Source organism: Lichenostomus cassidix, chromosome 11 (assembly GCF_008360975.1).
Source record: "Lichenostomus cassidix isolate B80296 chromosome 11, HeHo_3.0, whole genome shotgun sequence".
Classification (NCBI taxonomy): domain Eukaryota; kingdom Metazoa; phylum Chordata; class Aves; order Passeriformes; family Meliphagidae; genus Lichenostomus; species Lichenostomus cassidix.
The window spans coordinates 1,893,236-1,914,747 of NC_139492.1; the positions used below are offsets into that span (position 1 = coordinate 1,893,236).

Below are 21,512 nucleotides of genomic sequence, written 5' to 3' on the forward strand. Positions count from 1 at the left end.
TACAGACTTTTCCATCTCCCTCTACACATCATGGGAAAAAGAAAACCTAAAAAAAAACACCAGGAAAGGAGGCTCTTTCCCTTCTGAGAAATCTGTCACAAGCCCTGTGTTTACACTTTGCCTGGCTGGGATTTTCCCAGGATCCCTCAGAGCTGCTTCTCTGCCCTTTTACCTCCCCTTCACAGCTGAGATTTGCAAATTTGCACAGCTCTGGTCAGGTTTGCCTCAGACCAAATTTACTTGGTCAGGTATGATTATAATCTGAGTATTTTTTAGGGGATTAGCAAAGCCTGAAGGGGAGCTCATTCCACTTACAGATTTTTGAGGATTTTATCCTTCTACGATTCTAAACAGAATTTGACCATCTCCTAATTCTGGACCTGCATCCATTCAGACACATCCAAAATGATTTGTAACGTGACCCAAACGTTTCAGGTGTGAGAGGTAAAATCAAGTGTAGATGTCCACCTGTGGCCAGAGTGACAGGAGGTGACAGAGTGACAGTGTCCCCTGAGCAGGTTTGCTCCCAGCTCCACGTGGCAGAGGCAGGAGGGCAGGGCTGCTCTCCTGAGCACTCAGGGCAACCCAGGTCAGCCGGAACCTCAGCCAGGGCAACAGAGGCAAACTGCAACCCCTGCTCCTGGGATGGTGTAATCCTGCATTTCCCTCCAACCTGGGCGTTGCACAGCTCTGGAAACAGTTTTTCTTCAGTCCCAGGTGTTCTCCAGTAGATTCTAGAATGCACCTTTGCAGATCACAGTCCTGCACATCACAGGACTGTTCCCCCTACTCAGCACTAGTGAGGACAAATCTGGGATGTTCTGTCCTGTTTGGGGACCTCAGGGCAAGAGAGAGAATGAAAAAGCAGAGGTGGTTCCCAGGCTGCTGAGCTCAGTTGGATGAAGTGTCCCAGCAAAATGAGGGCATCAAAAAGAAGCTTCACTAAAGTAAAATCTGCCAGGGGAAGTGTGAGTCAATCCTCAGGGAAATGAGGGGCAAAGCCACTCAGGAATGACCTGGCTTCTGTGGGGAACCCGCCCTGCCTGACATTTTTAGCCACCCCATAGAGGTTTCCTCTCCACTCACTCCTCAGCAGCAAAAATCCCAGGCAGCTTCCCACGACTTGGCTGATTGTCCTGTCGATCAGACAATAATTAGGAGTGGAAAATGCTCATTATTAAATCACTTTCAGGATCTCTCTTTAAGTACAGTAAAACTGTAACACTGTATTTTTTCGGAATTACTGGGTGTGACTTACAACTGAGACAACACTAGGGCAGGAACACCCTTCCAAGCAGGATGTCTGGGAATCAGATTCCTTGGACTCACTGCAGTGAGGAGGTGATTTTCTCTCTGCAAGTAACACAATTAATATGAACGATGGTTATATAAAACAAGTAAATACCAGCAACGCTCTAGTAAAGAAAATCCCAGTTATTGATCCTGTCTGCCCAGCCTGAAGGCACTTACAGCAGAAGTCAGATGGGTGAGAGCAAGAAATTCCTAGAATTTCACTTGTTGCATTTCTGAAGAAAATACCCATTTTCATTGTGTACAGTCACACTCCTCACCCAAATGCCCCATTTGTGAACAGTTGATGTTTTAGTTCTTTGGGCAGAACAACACAGGCAGTGCTCCTGCTCCAGAGCTGGCAGCTCAGGGAATCAATGACAAGCAGTAAGGAAGATTCTGCTAAACTGGAGGGGTTGGAATAATAAATAGCACAGCTAAGCTGGCCACTTTAGGATACCAAAGAGGATTCCCTGAGGCTGAGCCCTGCACTGACACCCTGTGTGATAAGAGATGACACACATGACAAACATGATGTTTCATGGAAATATCACCAAGAAGTTTCTAATTCAAAACACCAGGTTGTTAAAAAAAAAAAAAAAATCAAACCAGAAACCAAACCCATAGAAAAACATTTTATGGGTAATTTATGAATTAAGAAAAAGGATGTGTTTAATGGCAAATTTTTAACGGTAGAATGTTAATAGTCTTATAATTCATCACTTCTTGCTCTGTCCTTGACAGATTCTGTAGCTTTCAAAATATGCCAAAGTATGTATTTAACAGAGAAAAAGAATCACATGGGTTTTGTAAATACTTTCATTGTATCATGAGCCTGAGGGATTTTTTAATTAAGTTTTAATGACCCTGATAATCCTCACCTGCAGCCTCCACCCACCCCGATGAGCCAGGAGCCCATTTAAACCCAGGCCTGGGCTACTTAGCTCTGCTATGGGGACTCTTGTTTTCAGGGTTGTCTCCATCCCTGTCCCTAGGAAGGACATTTTGCAGGTTGGCTTTGGCCCTGTCACCTTTTGCTCCTTCCTGTCTGTGCTCCAGGGTTGGACCTTGGACCTGGTTTGTCACGTTGTCACTCACAGGAGCTGGGATTGCCAGGGGACCCTTTGGTTCAGGCACAGCTGTGTTGGGTCATCCTTGGCTCCCTGGCTCTGGGAAGGACAGTTCCATCTTCAACGGCTCCCCATCTCCATTCCTACTTAGCCTGTAATAATCTCTAGCATTGAGAAGTCTTTATAGGAAGAATTCTTGCCTGTGTTTCTGTGCTTGGCCTGAGAAACTGCAGCTCTGACTCAGATGTTCCTTTTGTCTGTGCCACTGACATGGATTTTGGCCACTGGAGGGAAAACAAAGAGCCCAAAGAAAATTGAAGTGTGGGATTTCTGCACAGAATTTTCACACAAGGCAACAAAGTTATTGGAATTGCTCCTGGAGACAGCAAGAGAGTAACATTCTTGCTTTCATCTCTGAGAAATATAGGTCAGGAAAACATCTCCATCTGTTCTCTCCCAAACAAAAATTCCAGCTGGGTCCAAATGTGAGCAGAGAAAAAATTATGCGTCCTTATGTCATTATTTTTAGTCTATACAAAATTGAGATGTTTTTGTTTGTCGTTGGCATCATTTGTTCTGCAATTCCTCACCTGGAGGCTGCAGTGCTGCTGAAGTAAATGCTTAGAGCTAAAATGCTTCTCTCCCTGTTCCCCCGGGCCAAGCCCTGCATAGCTGCTGGATTTCTGGGAATTCCTCCGTTTGAGCCCCAGCCCGGAGCATTTCAGCTGCTCCTGATAGCAACTCTTGGCTATCAGTATTTAAATATACAACTATTCAAATTCAAAGTGTGCATGCATGAAGGAGTGATAAGAACCTTCTCCTTGCATACCAAAGAGGAGTTTTCTGCAACTCTCTGGTGTTCTTGGAGCCAGATGAGGGGGGAAAAAAAAACCCTGGAAAGCACATGTGGAATAATTATCAACCAGCCAGCTCCTGGGAGAGAATGGAGAGCCAATGAAGAAGACAGTGCAGGGACAAGTTGAAAATTAACTCCTGGGTTGGCTCCACCTCTTAACCAGCAAAGGGTGCTCTCAAAATCATTTATAAACAGTCCTGGCGACCCCGCAGTTGTGCTGGAGCTCTATACCCGCAGGATTTGTTATTCTCTGTGATGCTGATGGCTTGTTAGGCTGCGGAAGGCTCCTCTGAGGGAGGCAGGGAAGATTTGGAGCGCCCAGGTGGCAGCGATGAATGGTGTGAAGGTAAAATCCCTCGTTCGTCTCGCCAAGCAGCTGAAAAGCCTGCGGGGCGCTGTGGCTGTGCCAGCACGGCCCTGCAGCCTGGCCGCCTGCTCCCGGGAAAGGAACAGGAATGCTGCCTGTAAGTCACCTCATTTCATCCAAATGGGTGAAAAATGGGATAGCTGCCTGAGGGAGATGCTGAGGTGGGAAGGGAGATGGTGTGGTTGGGTGTTGTTCTTATTTATTGGCGAATTAAAAAGGGGGATTTGAAATTGCGGCTGAATGATTGAAGAAAAACGAGTGAATAGAATGAAAGAAATGGAAATACCTCATGGAATTTTAGGGTTCTAACCTTGTTCCTTATTTCTGCTGTGTCGGTGGCACTGGGTTGGTTGTGACTCCAACGTGTACCAAAATGCAGTCATTACTTGTGAGGCTTGACTGCTTTCAATGAAAACTGTATTTATGAGCATAATTCAAAACACGTTTAGCCCAAATTGCTTCTGACTTGGAATTTCATAGCCACTGCAATGTTTGATTTGGAAAATGAGGCCTGGTGGAAGCCACAACCCCCTCCAAATGTGCTGTGCAGCCCTACCATAAATCACTTTGAGGTGCAAGATACTCGTGGAAGATGTTAAAGATTTAGTTATTTAAAATACTGATTAACTTACTTACAGATAAGATGAGGCCAGCCAGAGATCGTGTCTACTCACTGCTGTGCAGATAATGTCAGCTGGAGAATAGTAAAGAGTAATTTTTTACAGCCAGAAAAACCTTTTGTTTCCCATTTTTTCCTCTGTAAATTTATTCAGTGTAATAACTTTTCCCAAAGAACAGAGCCAGGTTCCTCCTTGAATGGTGAGGTGTGATTTCCTTCTATTTAAAGTACCAAATGCAAAATTTTGGATTTATTTAGTTATGAAAAACAGATCACTTTGTGATGTAAACTAAGGCAGAGTGGAGATAAGCACAAGGCTTTTTATATTGCAACTCCAAGAAATATTCATTAATGTCCAGTTTTTCCTTTACATGCACTCTCAGAAACTTCATTTTTCCCCCCATTAAAACAAGGATAAAGACCTTGTTCTTCAAAGAAAAGCACCATTGTAAGATTTGGAAAAACAATGATTCAACCTTAGAAAATAATAGCCTTTGTAGTAAATTAGTATTAATTAGGTTCATGTAAGAGCATTTTTCCTAGTGAATTAATATTAATTAGATGTGTTAATTAGTCTGTCCAGCTGTGTGTACCCCCACTCCACAGATGGGTGGGTGCACATGAGAGAATTTATTCCCAGGCACTGTCCAAATCACTCCTTTTCTTCCACTTTATCAGCAAACTTGGGCAATTCAGGAGAGGCTGAAGAGCTAAACCCCAACCCTGTGCCAGAAAGAGCAATGCTGGGCTCACACCAACTGCTCCTGGTGAGCACTGACAGGGGTTTCTGCTTCCAAGGGGAAATCCAGAAAATCCACTGGAATTGTGGTTAAAAAGCTGTCATTAGTCTGTATTTTTATTCATTATTTTTGTATCTGAAGACACAAACCAAGATTGTAAGGGAATATTTATGGTGAGTCCAACAACTTCCAGTTTGGAAGCCACAATGTAAGTTGTTAAAAAGTAATGAAATCCATGGAGCAGCAGCACAGAATCCCTCCATGCAATCCCAATTTTTCTGCTTGTTCAGTGGTAACACCACCAAAATTTATGGCCAACAGAATTAGAAACTTCTGGACTGGAGTGTGTTGGAGTTAAGTGCTCCACTTCTGTTTTATCAGAGAGGTGTCACTCTGGGAAAGTGATGTGAAATTGTTCCGTGGTGTAAGAGGTTACATTGGAGAAGAGCTGAGCTCTAGATTTCCATATGGATGGAGAAAGGAATTGTTTTATGATTACCCAGGGTAAGGAGGGATCCCAGAACAGCATTCCAAGAAGAGATCAGACCAGGTTGTTCCATCCAAGGACCATTTCTGATTAAATGAACTACAACTGGTATCTATTTTTACTCACATGCCTCTTTTTAATTTAAGACAGATACTATTTATTCCTTAAATCTCCCTCTTCTCTGTGCCATTCCTGCAGGAAATGCCAAAACAAACAGATTCAGGAAAACCCTATCTTTGGAATGGCTGTTTTTGGCAGGCAGGGAGTGGACAGGAGCTCTGTAACCAGGCAGGCTCTGGGTTACTCCACACTTACTCAGACAAGGACTAAACAACTCAAAGGCTGACAATTTCTAGGGCTTTTTGGATTCCCCTTGTGACCCTGCAAGGACAAAGGACTTTTCCTGCACTTTACTGGGAAAGAGCTGTAGAAACATTGGTGACAATTGTGGATAGCTGTCAAAATTCCCAGCGCTGTGGAGGAACAGGGGGTGTCTGTGCCAAGCTCTGAGGTAAAGCTCTGAGGTGTCTTGTGACAACATGTGGAGATTTCAGACATTAATTTTTTACAATAATTGCTGGAAATGCTCTCCATGGAGATTTCAAGCCTATAGAGTAGGCTTGAACTAGTAGGCCAACCCAATAATTATTACTAGAGCAGACTTGAATGGCTTTTTCCTTTCTTGTCCTTTTAGAATTAGTTACAAGAAAAAGCAGAATCCTTCAAGTTTCTGTTTCTTTTGGGTTTTTTCCCCCAAAGAATGGCACAATCCAGGTGTGCCATCTCCAGGCCTGCACACACAACTGCAGTGCCTCCCCAAATTGCCCATGAGAGCTCTTCCAAGCCCTTTCCACGCTGACTTCCTAAGCCTGCATGCATAATTCTAGCAAATGTTTTTATACAGAAGAAGATAAAGCCTCTGTTTGCTTTACCTTGCCAGCTGGAATTACCTCCCCCTTATCTGGGCTCAGCCACTGCCTCCTCAGCCAGGCTCCTATCTCAGCCAAACACTGTGGAGGCAGAGAAAAGCTCAGCATTTCCCAATGTGCTGCTGCTGCCCTGTCGAGCTGGGAGCACCCTGTCAGCTACATCTGTTTGATAAAAAGCACTGGGCTGTTTATCAATAAACTGGCCTAAATCACAGGCCCCATCTGACATCAATTCAGCACAACTTTCAGCACCTTGTCATGATGGACTGGAGCCAACTGGCACTGTTATCCTCCAAAATCTTGATTCAGACAAAAAAAAAAATAGCTTAAAGGAAATCAACCTATCTTGGATTTCCTCTGCAATATTTAAGCCCAGTGGCTGAAGCAGAGCGTGGTCCTTTAAAGTTTAAAGTGGTTCTTTACTGAGTTTCAGCAGTATGTGTATTTTATTTTCTCATTCAGAATGTGTTGCTATGGCAAAAAGGGCTTTATTTCCTTCCCCAGGGTGGAGTTTCTTAGCTATTCGCACCACACTGTCTGCCCTGGTTTATCTCATTGGAAAGTCCCTGTATAAACAGATCAAAGCATTTGATTCAACAGGTCTTTTTCTTTTCAAAGCTGAAAACCGGTATTTTCACCTGGATCTCCTGATGATCTCCTGATGATTGTGTGGCCACTCAAAGCAATTCTTTCGCCAGATTTCAACCTGCTCTTACTCAACTCAGGAGTACTTTAAACATGTTACGCTGTGAATGCAACGGAAACTTCTTACCCAATGTTGGTAAAAGAGCAAACACTTCTTGGCTCACTCTGGTTGAGTCTCTGGTCTGGTTGAGTCTCCATTTCAGTAAAACATTCTCAAGGCTTTATCAGGTTCCTCAGGAAAATTCAGAAGTACTCATCCTAACAAGAAAAAAAAAATCCCTAAAAGATAAACACAGCTTTGCAAAATGATTTTAAGTGAATAACTAAGAAATGTGATCACGCAGCAAGATGAAGGCCAGGAGCTGAGGGTGGTGTTCTGCTCCTGGCTGCCCAAGAGAGCTTGCAGAAATTAGAACATTTACTTATCTCTGTGCTTTCACTGATGCTTTTAGCTTTCTACAGGCTTTCCTTTTTTTTTTTTTAACTGTATTTTTTGCTCTGTGTTCCTTACTGGCAGCTGGAACAGAAGGAGTAACCAAGGTTTTAACTAGCTTCATCAAGGTTTTGCTGTCTCAAGCAGTGTCAGGTGAATATTAAGATCAGTTAAGTTGAGTTGACCCTTCTACCATCCAAGGTGGGACAATTTTGGCCTAATGCTTTTGGGACAGCCAAGAAAAGTGAAGAGAATGTTAACTTTTCCTAACTTTTCCAAATGTGGCTTGGAGGGGGACCCTGCTGTACCAGGGCCACCTGTATCTGTGCATTTTTTGTGCAAAGAGGTCACTTCTGCTGTGGGGGGAAACCCTTGTCATTAGTGAATAGATTTTTGGTGTGAGAGGATGCATTTTTAGTGCAAAGGGATCAGTGTGAGGGGACACTTTTTGGGGTGAGGCAATACTCTTGGTGTCAGAGCATGTATTCAGTGTGAAAGAATCACTTCTGGTGTGAGGGAATAAATACTATTTTGGTATGAGGGGAGACATTTGGGTGAGGGAATAAATATGATTTTGGTGTGAGGGGAGATACTTGGTGTGAAGGAATAAATACCATTTTGGTGTGAGGGGATGCATTTTTGAGTGAGGCGATGCTCATTTTGTGTGAGGGGATGCACTTGATGCAAAGGAGCCACTTTTGATGTGAGGGAATAAATACATGCGAGGAAAGACACTTTGTATGAGGAGAAACACTGGCGTGAGGGACTAAATACTATTTTGGTGTGAGGGGACGCATTTTTGGGTGAGGCAATGCTCTTTTGAGGGGATATACTCGGTGTGAAAGACTCACTCTTTTGAGGGGATATACTCGGTGTGAAGGAATCACTTTCGGTGTGAGGGAATAAATAGATGCGAGGCAACACACTTTGTATGAGGAGAAACACTGGCGTGAGGGAATAAATACCGTTTTGGTGTGACAGGACACATTTTTGGGTGAGGTGATCCTCTTTTGGGAAGATGTACTCGGTGCGAAGGAATCGCTTTCGCTGTGAGGGAATAAATGCGCTTGACACACGGGAAGACACTTTGCATGAGGAGAAACCCTCTGGCGTCAGGGAATAAATACCGTTTTGGTGTGAGGGGCTGTATTTTTGGGTGAGGCGATGCTCTTTTGAGGGGATACACTCGGTGCGAAGGAATCGCTTTCGCTGTGAGGGCCGCGCTAGGTGTGAGGGGCCGCACTTTGCTTAGGGGCCGCACTTTGCTTAGGGACCCCCCTGAGCACACGGAACGGCGAATTGTCACCTACAGCGAGCTGCTGTCGCTTCCCCACGGCTGTCACAGCGTGAGGAGCGGCAGGGCAGTCCCGGCCCGCCCCGGGGCCATGGCAGGGGGGCCGTGCCGGAAGGGGCCGCGCCGGGCCGGGCCGGGCTGGGCGGCGGCTCCGCGATCTCCGCCGCGATGCTGCCGCTGCTCCGCCGCGCTTGGGCGGCCGCCGCCTCCTCGTCCTGCTCGTCCCGGCGGGGCAGCCGCCGCTGCAGCCTCGGTGCCTGCTGCTCCTACCGCCTGCGAGACGCCCGTGAGTGCCCCTCAGCTCCCCTCCGCTCCCGCCCGGCTCTCCCCGCCATCGCTTCCAAACTTTGTGTAGAGCTCTGCCTGCCTTTGTCCCCGGCTGAAGCATCAGGAAGTTACACTGTTTTGGATACAGGGAATGCTTTGCGCCGCCTTTGCCTGAGTTGACCTTGCAGAGCTCCGTAAAGTTTGCTCCTCGCTGAGGGAGAGGAGGGGGGAAGTTTTTCGGCCACCCCTGGTGTGAGTGGTTTGAAGGTTTAATTTAATTCCTCGTTATAAAAACCCTTGAGCAGCCGTAGCTAGCGAAGCAGCCTGTGAGGGGATGCTCGGAGCGTCACAATTTGGGGTTCAGCAGATGGACAGGGCACAAAAAGCCGGATGTGGTTCACCAGGTGAACAGGTCCACACAGCTGTCAGTTCTGGTTTGGGGCAGAATAAAGTCCTGTGGAAGCTATTCATGTACCTACCCTGCTTGTGCCAGTTCGAGGGACCCAGGCTGCCCCCAGAATGGCTGGGTTTGGGTTTTACAGGTGTGGGATCAGCTTCCAAAAGCCTGAAGCAGTTTTGGTGTGGTTGCTGCAGGAGCTCTGCAGCCCCTGTGGTAACCCCTGTGCTCCTGCTGCCTTCGGGAGAATGGTTTGTTTCCCAGAGGGAATTACCCATCTGAATTATCCCTCTCTGAAGCACTCCCAGCTCAGCTGATGGTACTGGTGTGTCAGGAAAGCTGCAAAACAAAGCCGCCTTAAAATCTGGCAGTAATAGGAAAACATTCTGTTTTCCTGGAAATAGGGGGACAGTTTCTTTGCAGAGAGGTACTGACATGTTTCTAAGTATAATAACTGCGCTTTCCTGTGTGGCTTTGAGTCATGCAACTGGAATGTTTTATTTTTCTTTCACTTTCCTGGGCACCAGCTGACTCGAATTAGCCTTTGGTGACACAGCACCGTCCCTTGCCAGAAAGTTCTGTATCCTGCCTGACAGCCTGACTCTCCTCCTCATCTTCCAGTGCATCCTCTGTGGCAGAGCCCGCTGGAAATTCCTGGGGGCACCAGGCAGTCTCCCATCAACATCCAGTGGAGGGACAGTGTTTATGATCCCTTCCTGAAGCCTCTGAAAATCAGCTACGACCCAACCACCTGCCTGCACATCTGGAACAATGGCTACTCCTTCCTGGTGGAGTTTGATGATTCTACTGATAGATCAAGTAAGCGAAATTCAGGAAGAAAATTATTTAATGTCTCATTAATGCTTAGGGAGGATAAATACTTGTGGGATGTAAAACCTTGTGTTGAAAATGAATATACAGTAAAAAACACTGGAGCTAGATGTGGATTTACAGTGGTGAGAATCATAATGAAGAAATTCTACACAGACTTCACATTTATAATGTTTTTATTTCCATGGACATTGTGCACAAATGCCTTGCTGTATGTTGAAACTCATTTCTCAAGCCTCCATGACCTGTCTTTTACGTTTTGTAATATGCCAGCTTTGCCCACATGAGTCAATCTTCAGTCATTTATATATGTATCTACTCAATTTGAAACCTGATTCCATCGTTGCTCTTTATTGAAGTAATCTGCCACTTATCTTTTGTGGTGTTAATAGAGATATTTAATGCACTTGAAATAATCAGCAGCCAGATGAGTTGCAGTTGAAAAGCACACATGCTTATCTCCATGAGGTTTTAGGGAATGAAATAACATTGAGCTCTGCCCTAGGGAGCAGGTGTGTGTGTTGCTGGTTTTTTAGGGGAAGCAGGAGTGCATGGAAAATCCAGTCATGCATTCCAGTAATTTCAGGTGAACAAGGCTCTGACCTGAGCAGCTCAACCTTTGCAAATGCTCAATAGATTAAAAAAATCGACTTAAAATTAAGGTATTGCTCTCCAATTCCAGATTTTCTGTCTGTTGTTCCTGCTAAAAGCTGCATTTACCAAAGGATATTGCAGAATATAAAGATATTTCATAAGGACAGGTGAGCTGGTAGCAATTGGTCAGGGGTGTTGTGAAGCACCTGATTGCCCAGCTTGTCCTGCAGGGAGGAACTGAGGGACCCTGGGCAAGTGGGAACCTGTTGGATTGGAGTAATTTATGTTGTGGCTTCTCACCATGAGAAATCCTGCAGCTTCCTGGGGGATTTAGCAATGCCCTTGGGAAGGGAGCCTTCAGCACACAAACACTTGGTCTTCACAATAACAAAATTATGGTTGATGCTTGGAAAGAGGCTGATAAAACAGTGCAGCAAAAATGGTAGTGGTGGAATGAAGGGAGCATGTTCGGGGCTTGTTTTGTTTTTCTTGTTTCTAGCTGTTCACTCAGAATATCCATTTCCAAGAGGGAATCCCCTTGCCCTTGCTCATTTGAGCACTCAGATCATGAAGAAGCCAAATCCTGCCCTTCTGTTTCTACAGCAAAACTGCTGGGCTTTCTGTGAGGTGGAGCTAGGGGAGAGACATCACTTGTTAACTCATCAATGATTTTAATTTACTAACTTTAGATTGGCTTTGCTTCTGATTTAACAGCCTCTTGCTTCATAAGCCACACCCTGCTATCTGTTGAGGATATGATGCTGAGAAGTGTTTAGTGGATAAGAAAGTTGGGGTTTTTCTGCAAGAATTGATGGAACAGAGTGGAATTGCCTATAGGGGGTTCAGAAATGTGCAATATTTAACTGCACAGGGGCAGTCTAGGCTGGAATCATCAGGACTCAAGTGCTCACCTCGGAAAAATCTTACTGCTTTGTCTGTAAGACTTCCCTTGGGGTAAATCTTTCCCTGTGAGAGTATTCTTGCTGCCTCTTCAGCATCCTCATCTTCCTGGAGAGAATTAAAGCCCATGAAGGGAGAGGATGGCATCAAACAATCAGTGACAGGGCTCCAAAATGTCAGAGAAACAGCAGATAGCGAGGTGTTGCTGTGTAACCCCCCAGTTTGCAGGTGCCTGCCTCTCTCCTCCACCTTTCTCTCTTTACTCTTGCTGTTTCTGGTTTTTCTCTCTGCCAGCTTCTGTCTAACAATCATAGAAACCCAGAGAAGAAAGCTTGGGAGCAAACAAAAGCACCACAGTTGAAACAGAAGATGAGAAAGACACCCAGGATAGACAAAAATGCCTGAATCCTGAGATGGGGCAAAGCAAGACTTGGGCTAAAGCTGAAGGTAGAGCGGGAGGAGAGGAGGAGGAAGACGAGGGTGAGGGGAAGGTATGTAGTGTGTGTGTCTGTGTATGTCTGTCTGTGTGTGATGCCACCAGAAATGAGGCTGAAACAGAGCCAGGGCTCCAATCAACAGTGCAGTGATTCTTTCTCCTGGCTGTTGTTAGAGCCCCTGAAATTTCTGTTTTGTTTTGCAATTTTCCAGATTGGCATTTGAAAGGAAATGCTTCTAAAAGGGACTGTGAGTTCCTGTTTGGCTTCTGTCACTCTCTGGTGTCCCCTACAGGAACCTGAGTCTCTACATTTGTGTGTCTGTGCTTAAAGTGACTTGTGAGGCAAATAGTGGAAGTGGTTATTAACATATGTAGTTATAGTCACTTGTGTGTTTGCATCATCACTTAATCAGGAATGGACAGTGTTAGAGCACAGAAACTTCAGTTCTGAAAGGCTTGGCAGTGTGAACCACACCTTCATCCCATCCTTTCTCCATCACTGAATCCCAGGATGGTTTGGGAGGGAAAGGACCTTAAAGCTCATCCCATTCCACCCCCTGCCACAGGCAGGGACACCTTCCATTATCCCAGGTTGCTCCAAGCTCCATCCAACCTTGTTTTGAACACTTCCAGGGATGGGGCATCATGATTTTCCAGTGATGGTCAGTATTGCATTCATGCCCAGAGCTCAGCAGCAGGGGATGAAATGAATCCAATGTCACTTTGCACAGCTTATTTTAATTTATTCCTTTATCACAGCCAGGCCTGTCTGGTTACAATTTCAAACCTGCTGGCTGGCTTTCAGGAAAGAAAAAAATAACACAAGAAAATCTGTTAATTCCTCTCATTGTTTTCTCCTTAGCATGAAAGTGATTAACTTATTTTCAAAAGCAACATTAGGATTAGGTGCTTTATACCATGGTTTGCTGTAAAGCTTCCCCATGTCCTGCAGTTAGTAAAAATCAGCAGATGCTGATGGTTTAGTGCTGGATGAACAGTTGGACATGAGGATCTTATAGCTCTTTTCCAACCTAAATGATTCTCTGATTCCAAAAGTGTTATTAGCCCTTGGGAAGTAATTAGGGTTTCTTATTCACCAGATGCTCTGATACAATAATTAGCAATGCAGGATGGTTTTGGTCCATTTAGGAGGGAATGAGAGGAAGCAGAAAGCTGGGCATGGACTTTTTCATTCATGTGTTTGCAAAAGGATGAGAGACCTTCTGAAATCAGGAGAGCAGATTGAAGGTTTGCTTTTACTCATTGATGAAAAGGACATGAAATCTTTCAGAAACTCACCCAGAGGCAGACTGGGTGTTTAAATACTTCATGAACAGTTTGTAGGCACAATAATCCATATTTTTGGCTGTGCAGCAAATCCTTGACCTTTGGCTGTGCAGTCTGAAAGCTCTGTTGAAGCAGAATAAGATGTTTGGATTTTTGTAACTTGGAGGAGAGTTGAACATTTGACTCAATATACTGATTTTTTTTTGCTGGCAAAATTTGCTTTTTGAAGTCTTGTCATGCGAAATGTCAATATTTTTCACACATCCTGAGGTTTATAGGGATGTCATTTAATGCATTTAATAGATGTGTCACTGCTGTGTCACCTGGACAGGCAATCTTCACACTCCTGCTCTGACAGAGGAGTGAGAACATCATCACTGAGATTCAGTGTGTCAACTGGAAAAACATTCCCTTGAGGGGAGATGGGTGAGGAGACTCATTTGATGCAGGGAAAACCAGGAATGTGATTGCTTGAGTAATTTTGTCATAGCAAAGTCTGGAAATAGCCAAGCAATAGGACACTATCTCAGTGAATACAGTTTTTTCTACCTGATATTTTTTTCCTGGGCAAATTTATTTCAAGGATTTACTTGTGTGGCCAATTCTAGCTAATATTTATTGACATGTGTGTCTTGTTTTGTTTTTTAGTCATCGTTGGAGGTCCCTTGGAAAACCAGTACAGGCTGAAGCAGTTCCACTTCCACTGGGGAGCTATAAACGACTGGGGCTCAGAGCACACAGTTGACAGCAAATTTTACCCAGCAGAGGTATGAGATTAAATCCTGAAAAATTCAAATGCTGGTCTCAGGTGTGTCTGTGAAAACTCCCAAATGGAGGAATTGCAGTTTACTTTTAAGGGTCAGACATGGTGGATGCTACAGCTCATCTGCTGTTTTGTTCTATAAAAATTCACTGTGTTTTCTAGAGAACAGCCTGAAAATTGGACATTGGCCCCTTTACTGAAAGCTAAAAATCACTTTCTTTGTGGTGGTTAAATCTTTCAGAGAAGCAAAGCACATACTAAGTACTCTAAAAAAGCCCATCACTTTATTTTCTGTTTGCAACTCTTTAGCAGTTACTAAAATAGCAAAACTTTGATGCCTAAGTAACTAATAAGGAAGAAAACGTCAATGAAAAGGATGGAGTCAGTGGGGGAAAATGTGAAAGTGTGACAGCTTTGAATGCAGTTCTTTGCCAAAGGAGGAGAATTTGTGAAGTGATGATGGGTTATTTTTAAGGAGATGTTTATCTCCTGTTGATGTGTTCATAGTGATGCTGCCAGCTTGGCAAGCTCCTCATTAACAGGGAGACTGTGACTAAGTTTTTGGGCTGAGGTATTTATTTACCACACAAAACTCTTCAATGTATTGACTGTCAGCAGTGCAGAGGAAGATTGTTATGTGCAGGAGGATGTTCCTTGGAAGGACAGTGTGCTCTGCTCTTCTTGGGAAGAGATGGAAAAGCCATTTAGGGAATATTCCCCCAGGAATACTGAGCTTTGTCTGCCTTTGACCTGCAGAGATTCCCACAGACTAAATCCCTTTCTTGTATAGGACATGCAGTGGATGGGTCTTTAGCTATGGTTTAAGGCTAAAAAAAATTAAAAGGAAGGACCATTATTTACCCAGCAGCACATTGTTCCTCATTTCTGTGGAGTGTGGTTTCTGAGGCAGCTCCCTGCAGTGTCTCACCCTGCCAAGGGGCAGCTGGAACCAAGCTCCAAAGTCAGGTGTGATGTCTGTGCTCTGTGCAGCTGTTGATTTCTCCCTCATTCCTGTTTCAGCTGCATTTGGTGCACTGGAATGCTGTGGAGTACCCGAGTTTTGAGGAAGCTGTGATGGAAGGGAATGGCCTGGCAGTTATTGGAGTGTTCTTAAAGGTAATTTCAGTCTGTGTGATCAGCTGGAGAGAGGCCTTTCTGTTTGCATCCTGTTCAAGCCAATTTAGGGCAATTAAGGGAACGCTGAGGGGATCCCATCAATCCATACAAATATCTCCAGGGGGTGCCAGAGGATGGTGCCAGGCTCTGTTCAGTGGTGCCAGTGACAGGATGAGCAGCAATGGCCAGAAACTAAAGAAAGTTTCACCTCAATGTGAAGAACTTTATGTTGAGGGTGGCAGAGCCCTTGAAAAGCTGCCCAGGGAGGTGTGGAATCTCCCTGTCTGGAGACATTCCAAAGCCACCTGGATGTGTTCCTGTGTCACCTCCCTTGGGCTGGATGATCTCAGAGCTCCCTTCCAGCGCTAAGTATCCTGTGATTGTTATAAAAAAACCACTGAGGTGGATAAGTGAATGGATTGATTATTGATCAGCTGATTGACTCTCTAACCCCTCCATGTCCCTGCAGCTGGGAGCACGGCACGAGGGGCTGCAGACCCTGGTGGATGCCCTGCCAGCAGTCAGACACAAGGTCAGTGCTCTGAGGTGTTCCACCCATTGTCACCCACCAGAAAGAACACTTGGAGAACAACAAAACACTGGGAAAAGCTTTCTTTCTTAACTTTTCGGGTGAGGGGCTGATTGACACCTTGTTGGCTCCAGTGGAAGTGGGAGGAGAAGCTGACTTTTCAGGAGGAATTGGAGACTTGAAGCTTTCCAAACCTCTTGAAGAAATGCTGGTCTTAAGATTGTATCCCCTCTCAAAGACATACTTGAAGTGGGGGTTTATTTACTGTGGAATTAAGGCTTTTTGGGTTTTGTCTGCTCTTTGAAGAGGAGATTATCTGCTTTTTTATAAACACCGAATTTTCTGCTGGGGGAATGGGAGCTTTCCTAGCAGACTGCTGCCAGGAGAGGGAGTGCTCGGGTCTCTGACGGTGCTCAGAAGCAGCTCCTCCTCCTCCCCGTGCCAGTTCCCTTTCGAAAGCAAACACAAAACACCACAGCGACCTTTTCAACTCCTAATCGCACCCAGCTGAAGTCGCTGTGCCACTATTTCTCACAGGAAGGCGTTTTTAAAATCCAAATAAAACAAATACCTGTGTCGGAGCAGTGACCATTCTGCCAGATAAACACCAAACATGTCAGTTCAGTGTCAGAAGACCTCCAAAAATCTGAATATACATCTGTTATGACAATATAATAATTTACAGCATGTGAATTTAAAAGAAATTAAACCACGACCTGTGAGTTTATCCTGAGAATCCCCCAGGAGCAATGTTTGTGTGGGAAATCCTGGGCTCTGATGCTCCCCACTTGTGGGATTGAACATTCTGGAGACAGGAATATTTGATACTATTTAAATAAAACTTTAGTCCTCTTCCTGCTGCCTGAAATCACGTGGTGAAAAGTAAAATACTTCTTGTTTGCAGTCTTTTAAGGATCTGGCACAGCTACCTGAACTTATTCCACCACTTACTCCCTTTTTCCTGGTTGCATCCAGCTCTCCCACAAAGCCTCAGGCCACTGATCCTTCTCACTCCTTGCTTCTCCTGCACTGAATTCCTAATGGCTTGTGGGGACAGCAGAAATATTTAAATTTTGTCTGCTCAGCAGCTGCTCCTTCCACCTCAAACCCAATTTCATATGAGTTTGTGGGATTGAAAATTCTGACATTATTAATATTCACACCACCTCATTTCCCATCCACACACATAGCACAGCTTCTAATCTCATTGTCAAGATCCTTTTAAATTTCCTGTAATTTGTTTTTTTCTTCTCAAAACACCATCCTTAAAACTGCTTTTTCCTGCTGTTTAGGACACTGTGATTGAGTTTGATGTCTTTGACCCCTCCTGTCTGATCCCCTCCTGCCCTGATTACTGGACCTACGCTGGCTCTTTGACCACTCCTCCCCTCACCGAATCTGTCACATGGATCATTAAGAAGAAGCCAATAGAGGTGGATGAGGATCAGGTAAATCTCACCTTTTCCTTTCACACCACACCTCTTGCTGCCACAGAGGGGAAGGTGCACAGAACCAGTTGTTTATCAGCAGTTCTCTGTGAAAACACAGAGATTTGTGGCTGCTTCAACCCACAGTTTGGGGAGGAATCCTGGCATTAACAGCCTGAAAGACCTAAGAACTCTTCAAGATGTTTTTCCAGTTTTATTCAACTTCCCCAACCATTCTCAAGAGTTTTATTTTGATCTGTGATACACAATTCTGAAAGCTCCCCCTGGAAAACTTAGGGGGTTTTAGGAACTTACTGGAATACTGTATAATTTTGCTCTCCTTAGCATGATGCAGCCTTTTTTGTGGAGGGGAAAAAGGGAAGATTTTGTGAAATGGAGATTGTTAACAGAGAACTGCAGGCATAATGTGGCATTTTTCTTTTAAATTGAATTTTTTCTCATTTTTCTTTTTTTCTTGGCTCTTTCCTCTCATTCCTTTATGGCATAACAGTGACTTACCATTGGAATGGGTTTATGAGCATGAAAAGCTGATCTGCTGCATACTTGATTGTAATCCCTGTTATAAACCACTGAGAGAACAACTCTGGGAACTGTTGCTTGTTGGGTGCCAGGGAGGTTGTAAATGAAGGTTGGATGAAGTATTTGACTTGAAATAGCTCCCTCAGGTGTGCCACATTTGGGATTTAATTTCCCTAAGGATGGCAGATGGCTGGCACTTCTTCCATGTTTGTATGGATAATGGGATCATCTTTACCAGCAGGTGACAGAGGTGTTTGTGCTAAAATTCCTCAGAGTGCAAACGTAGTGCTACCTTTGATTTTATTTCCTTCTCCGAGAAGAAATGATCACCTTTTGCCATGAATTCCCTAAGTGGGGAATTTCTGGGCAGTGACTCAAATGCCCATTTGTGCTTGGTGATTCGCCCAAGCGAGCCCAGAGACAAAGTCAGAGAAGTGGGTATTTGCTTTTATTTGCGTGTTGGGGAGTTCACTCCTCCAAACACACACCTTGGTACCTCCAAAGACACAGTGGTATAGGTAGAATTCATGAATATTCGTCATATTCCCCAGGATAGGAGTGGTTATACAAATCATTTCTTGGAAGTCAGTAATGTCATTAGCATGTGCACCATGCACATGCATATCCCAGTGGTCTTTGAGGACCCCTGAAGTTGAAGATCCCAGCAGTCTTCATCACAATGCATTTTCACCTTTCCCTCTGGAGCATGCCTAGTCCTTCATGGGATGATTCAGCAATTTCTTGTGCTGGCTTCAAACAGATCCTTTTGTCCCTGTTACCTTGATAAGATGAAGGGAATCCCATTTTCCTAGGTTTTAGAGTTCACCTATTCTGTCTCGAGTTACCTGCTGACTGCTCCTCTCTCCCTGGCAGCTGGAGGCCTTCAGGATGCTGCTGTTCACATCAGATGGGGAGGAGGAGAGGAGGATGGTGGACAATTTCCGTCCCCTGCAGCCGCTGATGAACCGCACGGTGCGCTCCTCCTTCCGCACCCAGCACCTCCTGGACCCCCAGCTCCAGAGGGACCACGGCCAGCAGGTCAGCCCCTAGCTGGCCCAGCAGCCCCAGGCCAGGCTGCTCACTGGTTTGCTTTGTCTGGTTGTATCCGTGCCCTTTCAAAGCCAGTGTCCCTTGGCCTTTGCTAGAGAAGCTCTGTGTTGCTTTTTTTTTTAAGAATAATATTAACCCATAACAACTTACTCTAAGGCAGGGATTGCTAGAAGGAATTATTTTGACGGTTAAAGGAAAAATAAGGAGAGGAGAGTTCTTCCCCTGCCCCTTCTCTGAATTGTTTTGTCTCTTTAAATGCTCTTTCAGTGCCTTGAGTGAATTAATAATCCTGGGGAAAAATTGTTAGGAAGGAGGGAGTGTGAAGAAATGAAAAGCATTAATGCTGATCAGGTTCTTTTGGGGGATTGTTTGATGTCTGGGAAGAGAACTGGAAGAGAATTTGGCTTCTCTCAGAGGCATTTTACCTTCTTCCTTGTTCCTTGGATGACAAGAGAAGGACCCAAATGACTTCCAGGATCTCTTTCCATTCTCTTGGCTGCACATTCCATGTTTGCTGTGGGTGCCACAAAATGCCCACTGTAACCACACCACGAGCCAGAAGACGTTTTCTAAAACCTCTTAACAAATGTAGAAGCTTTTGGCCTTGGCAGTTTTTGCTCTCCTGGGTTAGTAATGTATCAGGAGAAGAGAGGAGAAGAGAGGAGAAGAGAATAGAATTCACCAGTATCTCAGGATGGGAAAGAGCAGCAAATTAGGTGAAAATGTCCAGTTGATCCCAAGAAACTAATCACATCAAAGGAAAGCAAGATTAGATAAGGCCCAGCTGACCTTCCCAGTGGGATCTGGAGGGAAAGAAAACCCAAACCAGTTTCTGAAAACTCTGCTAGTTTTTGTGTAGACAAAGTGCAGCACTCAGAAAGAGTTTTTATATCAACAACTCATAGAGCACCAGTGCTCTCTTCAAAGTTCTGCCTTAAGATGTCTTTTCCTATAAAAGGTTTACCCAGCTCCAGGACAAGTGGGGACCAATTTGTTTTTCTAGCACCTTATGGTCCAGTGGGGGTTGGAATTCATGTGTGGACCAAGCAGAGCTGCAGTGTGAGCTCAGCCTTTCCCAGGAGGATTACCTACCTCTCATGTGCTACAAACCTCATTTTCTCTCAAGCACCTTTCTCCCTGGCTCTTCATGCTCTGCTGTGTTTAGCAAGTGAAATTCATGTCCCACATTTCTGACGAGGAGCAGCTCCGTCTGGAGATCCCAGTGTGATCTCCATGGGTTGTGTTTGAGGAGTCTTTGTTCCCTCTGCTCTGATTCCTGGTTCAAGTATTGTCATGGAAGCTCTGTTAGAGAATAGTGAATTATCCAGTGGTATAGTTAAGCTACATTCCATATTTACATCAAATCACATTTGTTTTTCCTGACAGAAAATGAGTAATTTCCAATTTAAGCACTGATCATTTCAAATATCTGGAAACAGGGTAATGTAGATAGAAAATAATTCTGCTGTGCTCCCAAAGTTTTACAGGGGGGTTTCTGTTACATTTATTTTTGCTGTTTCTTGAGTCCTGTATTTATGTGTAGTGTTTTAGCATCTCTTTCAGGCAGGCAGGAGCTCAGCTGCAGGGCAGATTGTTGGAATTAATCTGGAAATGAACACAAAGGGATTTTTGGGGGGTTTTGTTGTTTAGTTTTAACTTTTCTGTTAAAATGCCTATATTTGCCTTATGAATGTTAATTTCAGGAAGATAATTGTGTGTAAAGCAGGAGAAGGGACAGAATTCCTGTCCCTTATTCTCTCTGTTCTGTGTGGAAAAATGACTTGATTGTTGGGTTAGAACTGATTTTTGTGATGATTTTGCACAACTAAGTTAATGAAGAATCTTTGGGTCTTTTGGGTGGCACAATATGAAAGGGTCAAAGCACATATTTGTATTTTCCTTGTATAAAAGTCACTTTATTACTTCATGCTGCCCTGGGAGGCGTTCCTGGAGCAACAAGTCCTAGGAATTAAAGACTGTTTTAGGAATAATTCTGGGACAACTCCTTGAAAAGGGAGTAGAAGGTTTGGAGTTTGTGTCTGTGGTGGCCTCTGACTTCCAGCTGCCTTTCAATATTTCTCTGAAATGTTCCTCTTACCTTGTCCTTGGTGACTTCATAGTTGGGACAACTGCCTTTGGTGTCTGAATGTCTGATCCCTGTTCCTACATTCCAGAACTTTCACTCTTTAGCTGTTCCTCACCACTCTTGTGCTGCCTGTTCTGTCAGGAATGACAGGAAGGTCTCCCCTTTTTTTTGGAAGCTCTAGAAATGGAGTTTGCCTTGATTTCCACAGAGTTTTAGAGGACTGGAATTCTACTTTGGAGGAAGGGTCCCTTTGTGCCTTAATTTGGGATGTTTTAACTTGTATTTCCTGGCACATCTTGGCTTTTTTTCCTTGTGCATCTCGTTTTTGTGGCCTTTGTTACATTGTGTATTTAATGTATTTTATCTGCCTGATCTTAACTTACTGAAATCACTGTCTCCGGAGATAACACCTGTAACAGGAAAATGCTTTGTTTTCCTGGGATACAGGCCCTTCCCCTCAGTTTTTACCTGAGGTATAGAACCTTTTAGCTGCTGGACTTTACACTGTTACATTAGTGTGCAACTACAATAAAGGAACAGAGAAACCCGTGCCTGCATC

At 44.4% G+C, this 21,512-nt stretch overlaps 1 protein-coding gene and 1 long non-coding RNA gene across 3 annotated transcripts; one reads left to right on the forward strand and one right to left on the reverse strand.

Annotated features, from left to right (window-relative positions):
- Window positions 1-1,523: 1,523 nt before the first annotated feature.
- Window positions 1,524-7,875, reverse strand: LOC146432032 (uncharacterized). The gene is made up of 3 exons (XR_014854463.1): window positions 7,131-7,875; window positions 4,216-4,277; window positions 1,524-2,644 (listed from the first exon to the last, which is right to left on the reverse strand). It is a non-coding gene; the product is annotated as an uncharacterized LOC146432032 (long non-coding RNA).
- CA5A (carbonic anhydrase 5A) lies at window positions 3,398-21,503 on the forward strand. Of its 2 annotated transcripts, none has more exons than XM_085071390.1 (7): window positions 3,398-3,680; window positions 10,016-10,213; window positions 14,091-14,209; window positions 15,226-15,321; window positions 15,791-15,853; window positions 17,143-17,298; window positions 18,691-21,503. In XM_085071390.1, the coding sequence occupies exons 1-7, from the start codon at window positions 3,548-3,550 to the stop codon at window positions 18,865-18,867; spliced, it is 942 nt and encodes a 313-aa protein (XP_084927516.1). In that variant the 5' UTR covers window positions 3,398-3,547; the 3' UTR covers window positions 18,868-21,503. The 2 variants fall into 2 exon arrangements, with proteins under 2 accessions (XP_084927516.1, XP_084927517.1); XM_085071391.1 differs by lacking the exon at window positions 3,398-3,680 and adding an exon at window positions 8,855-9,016.
- The last annotated feature ends 9 nt before the right edge of the window (window positions 21,504-21,512 follow it).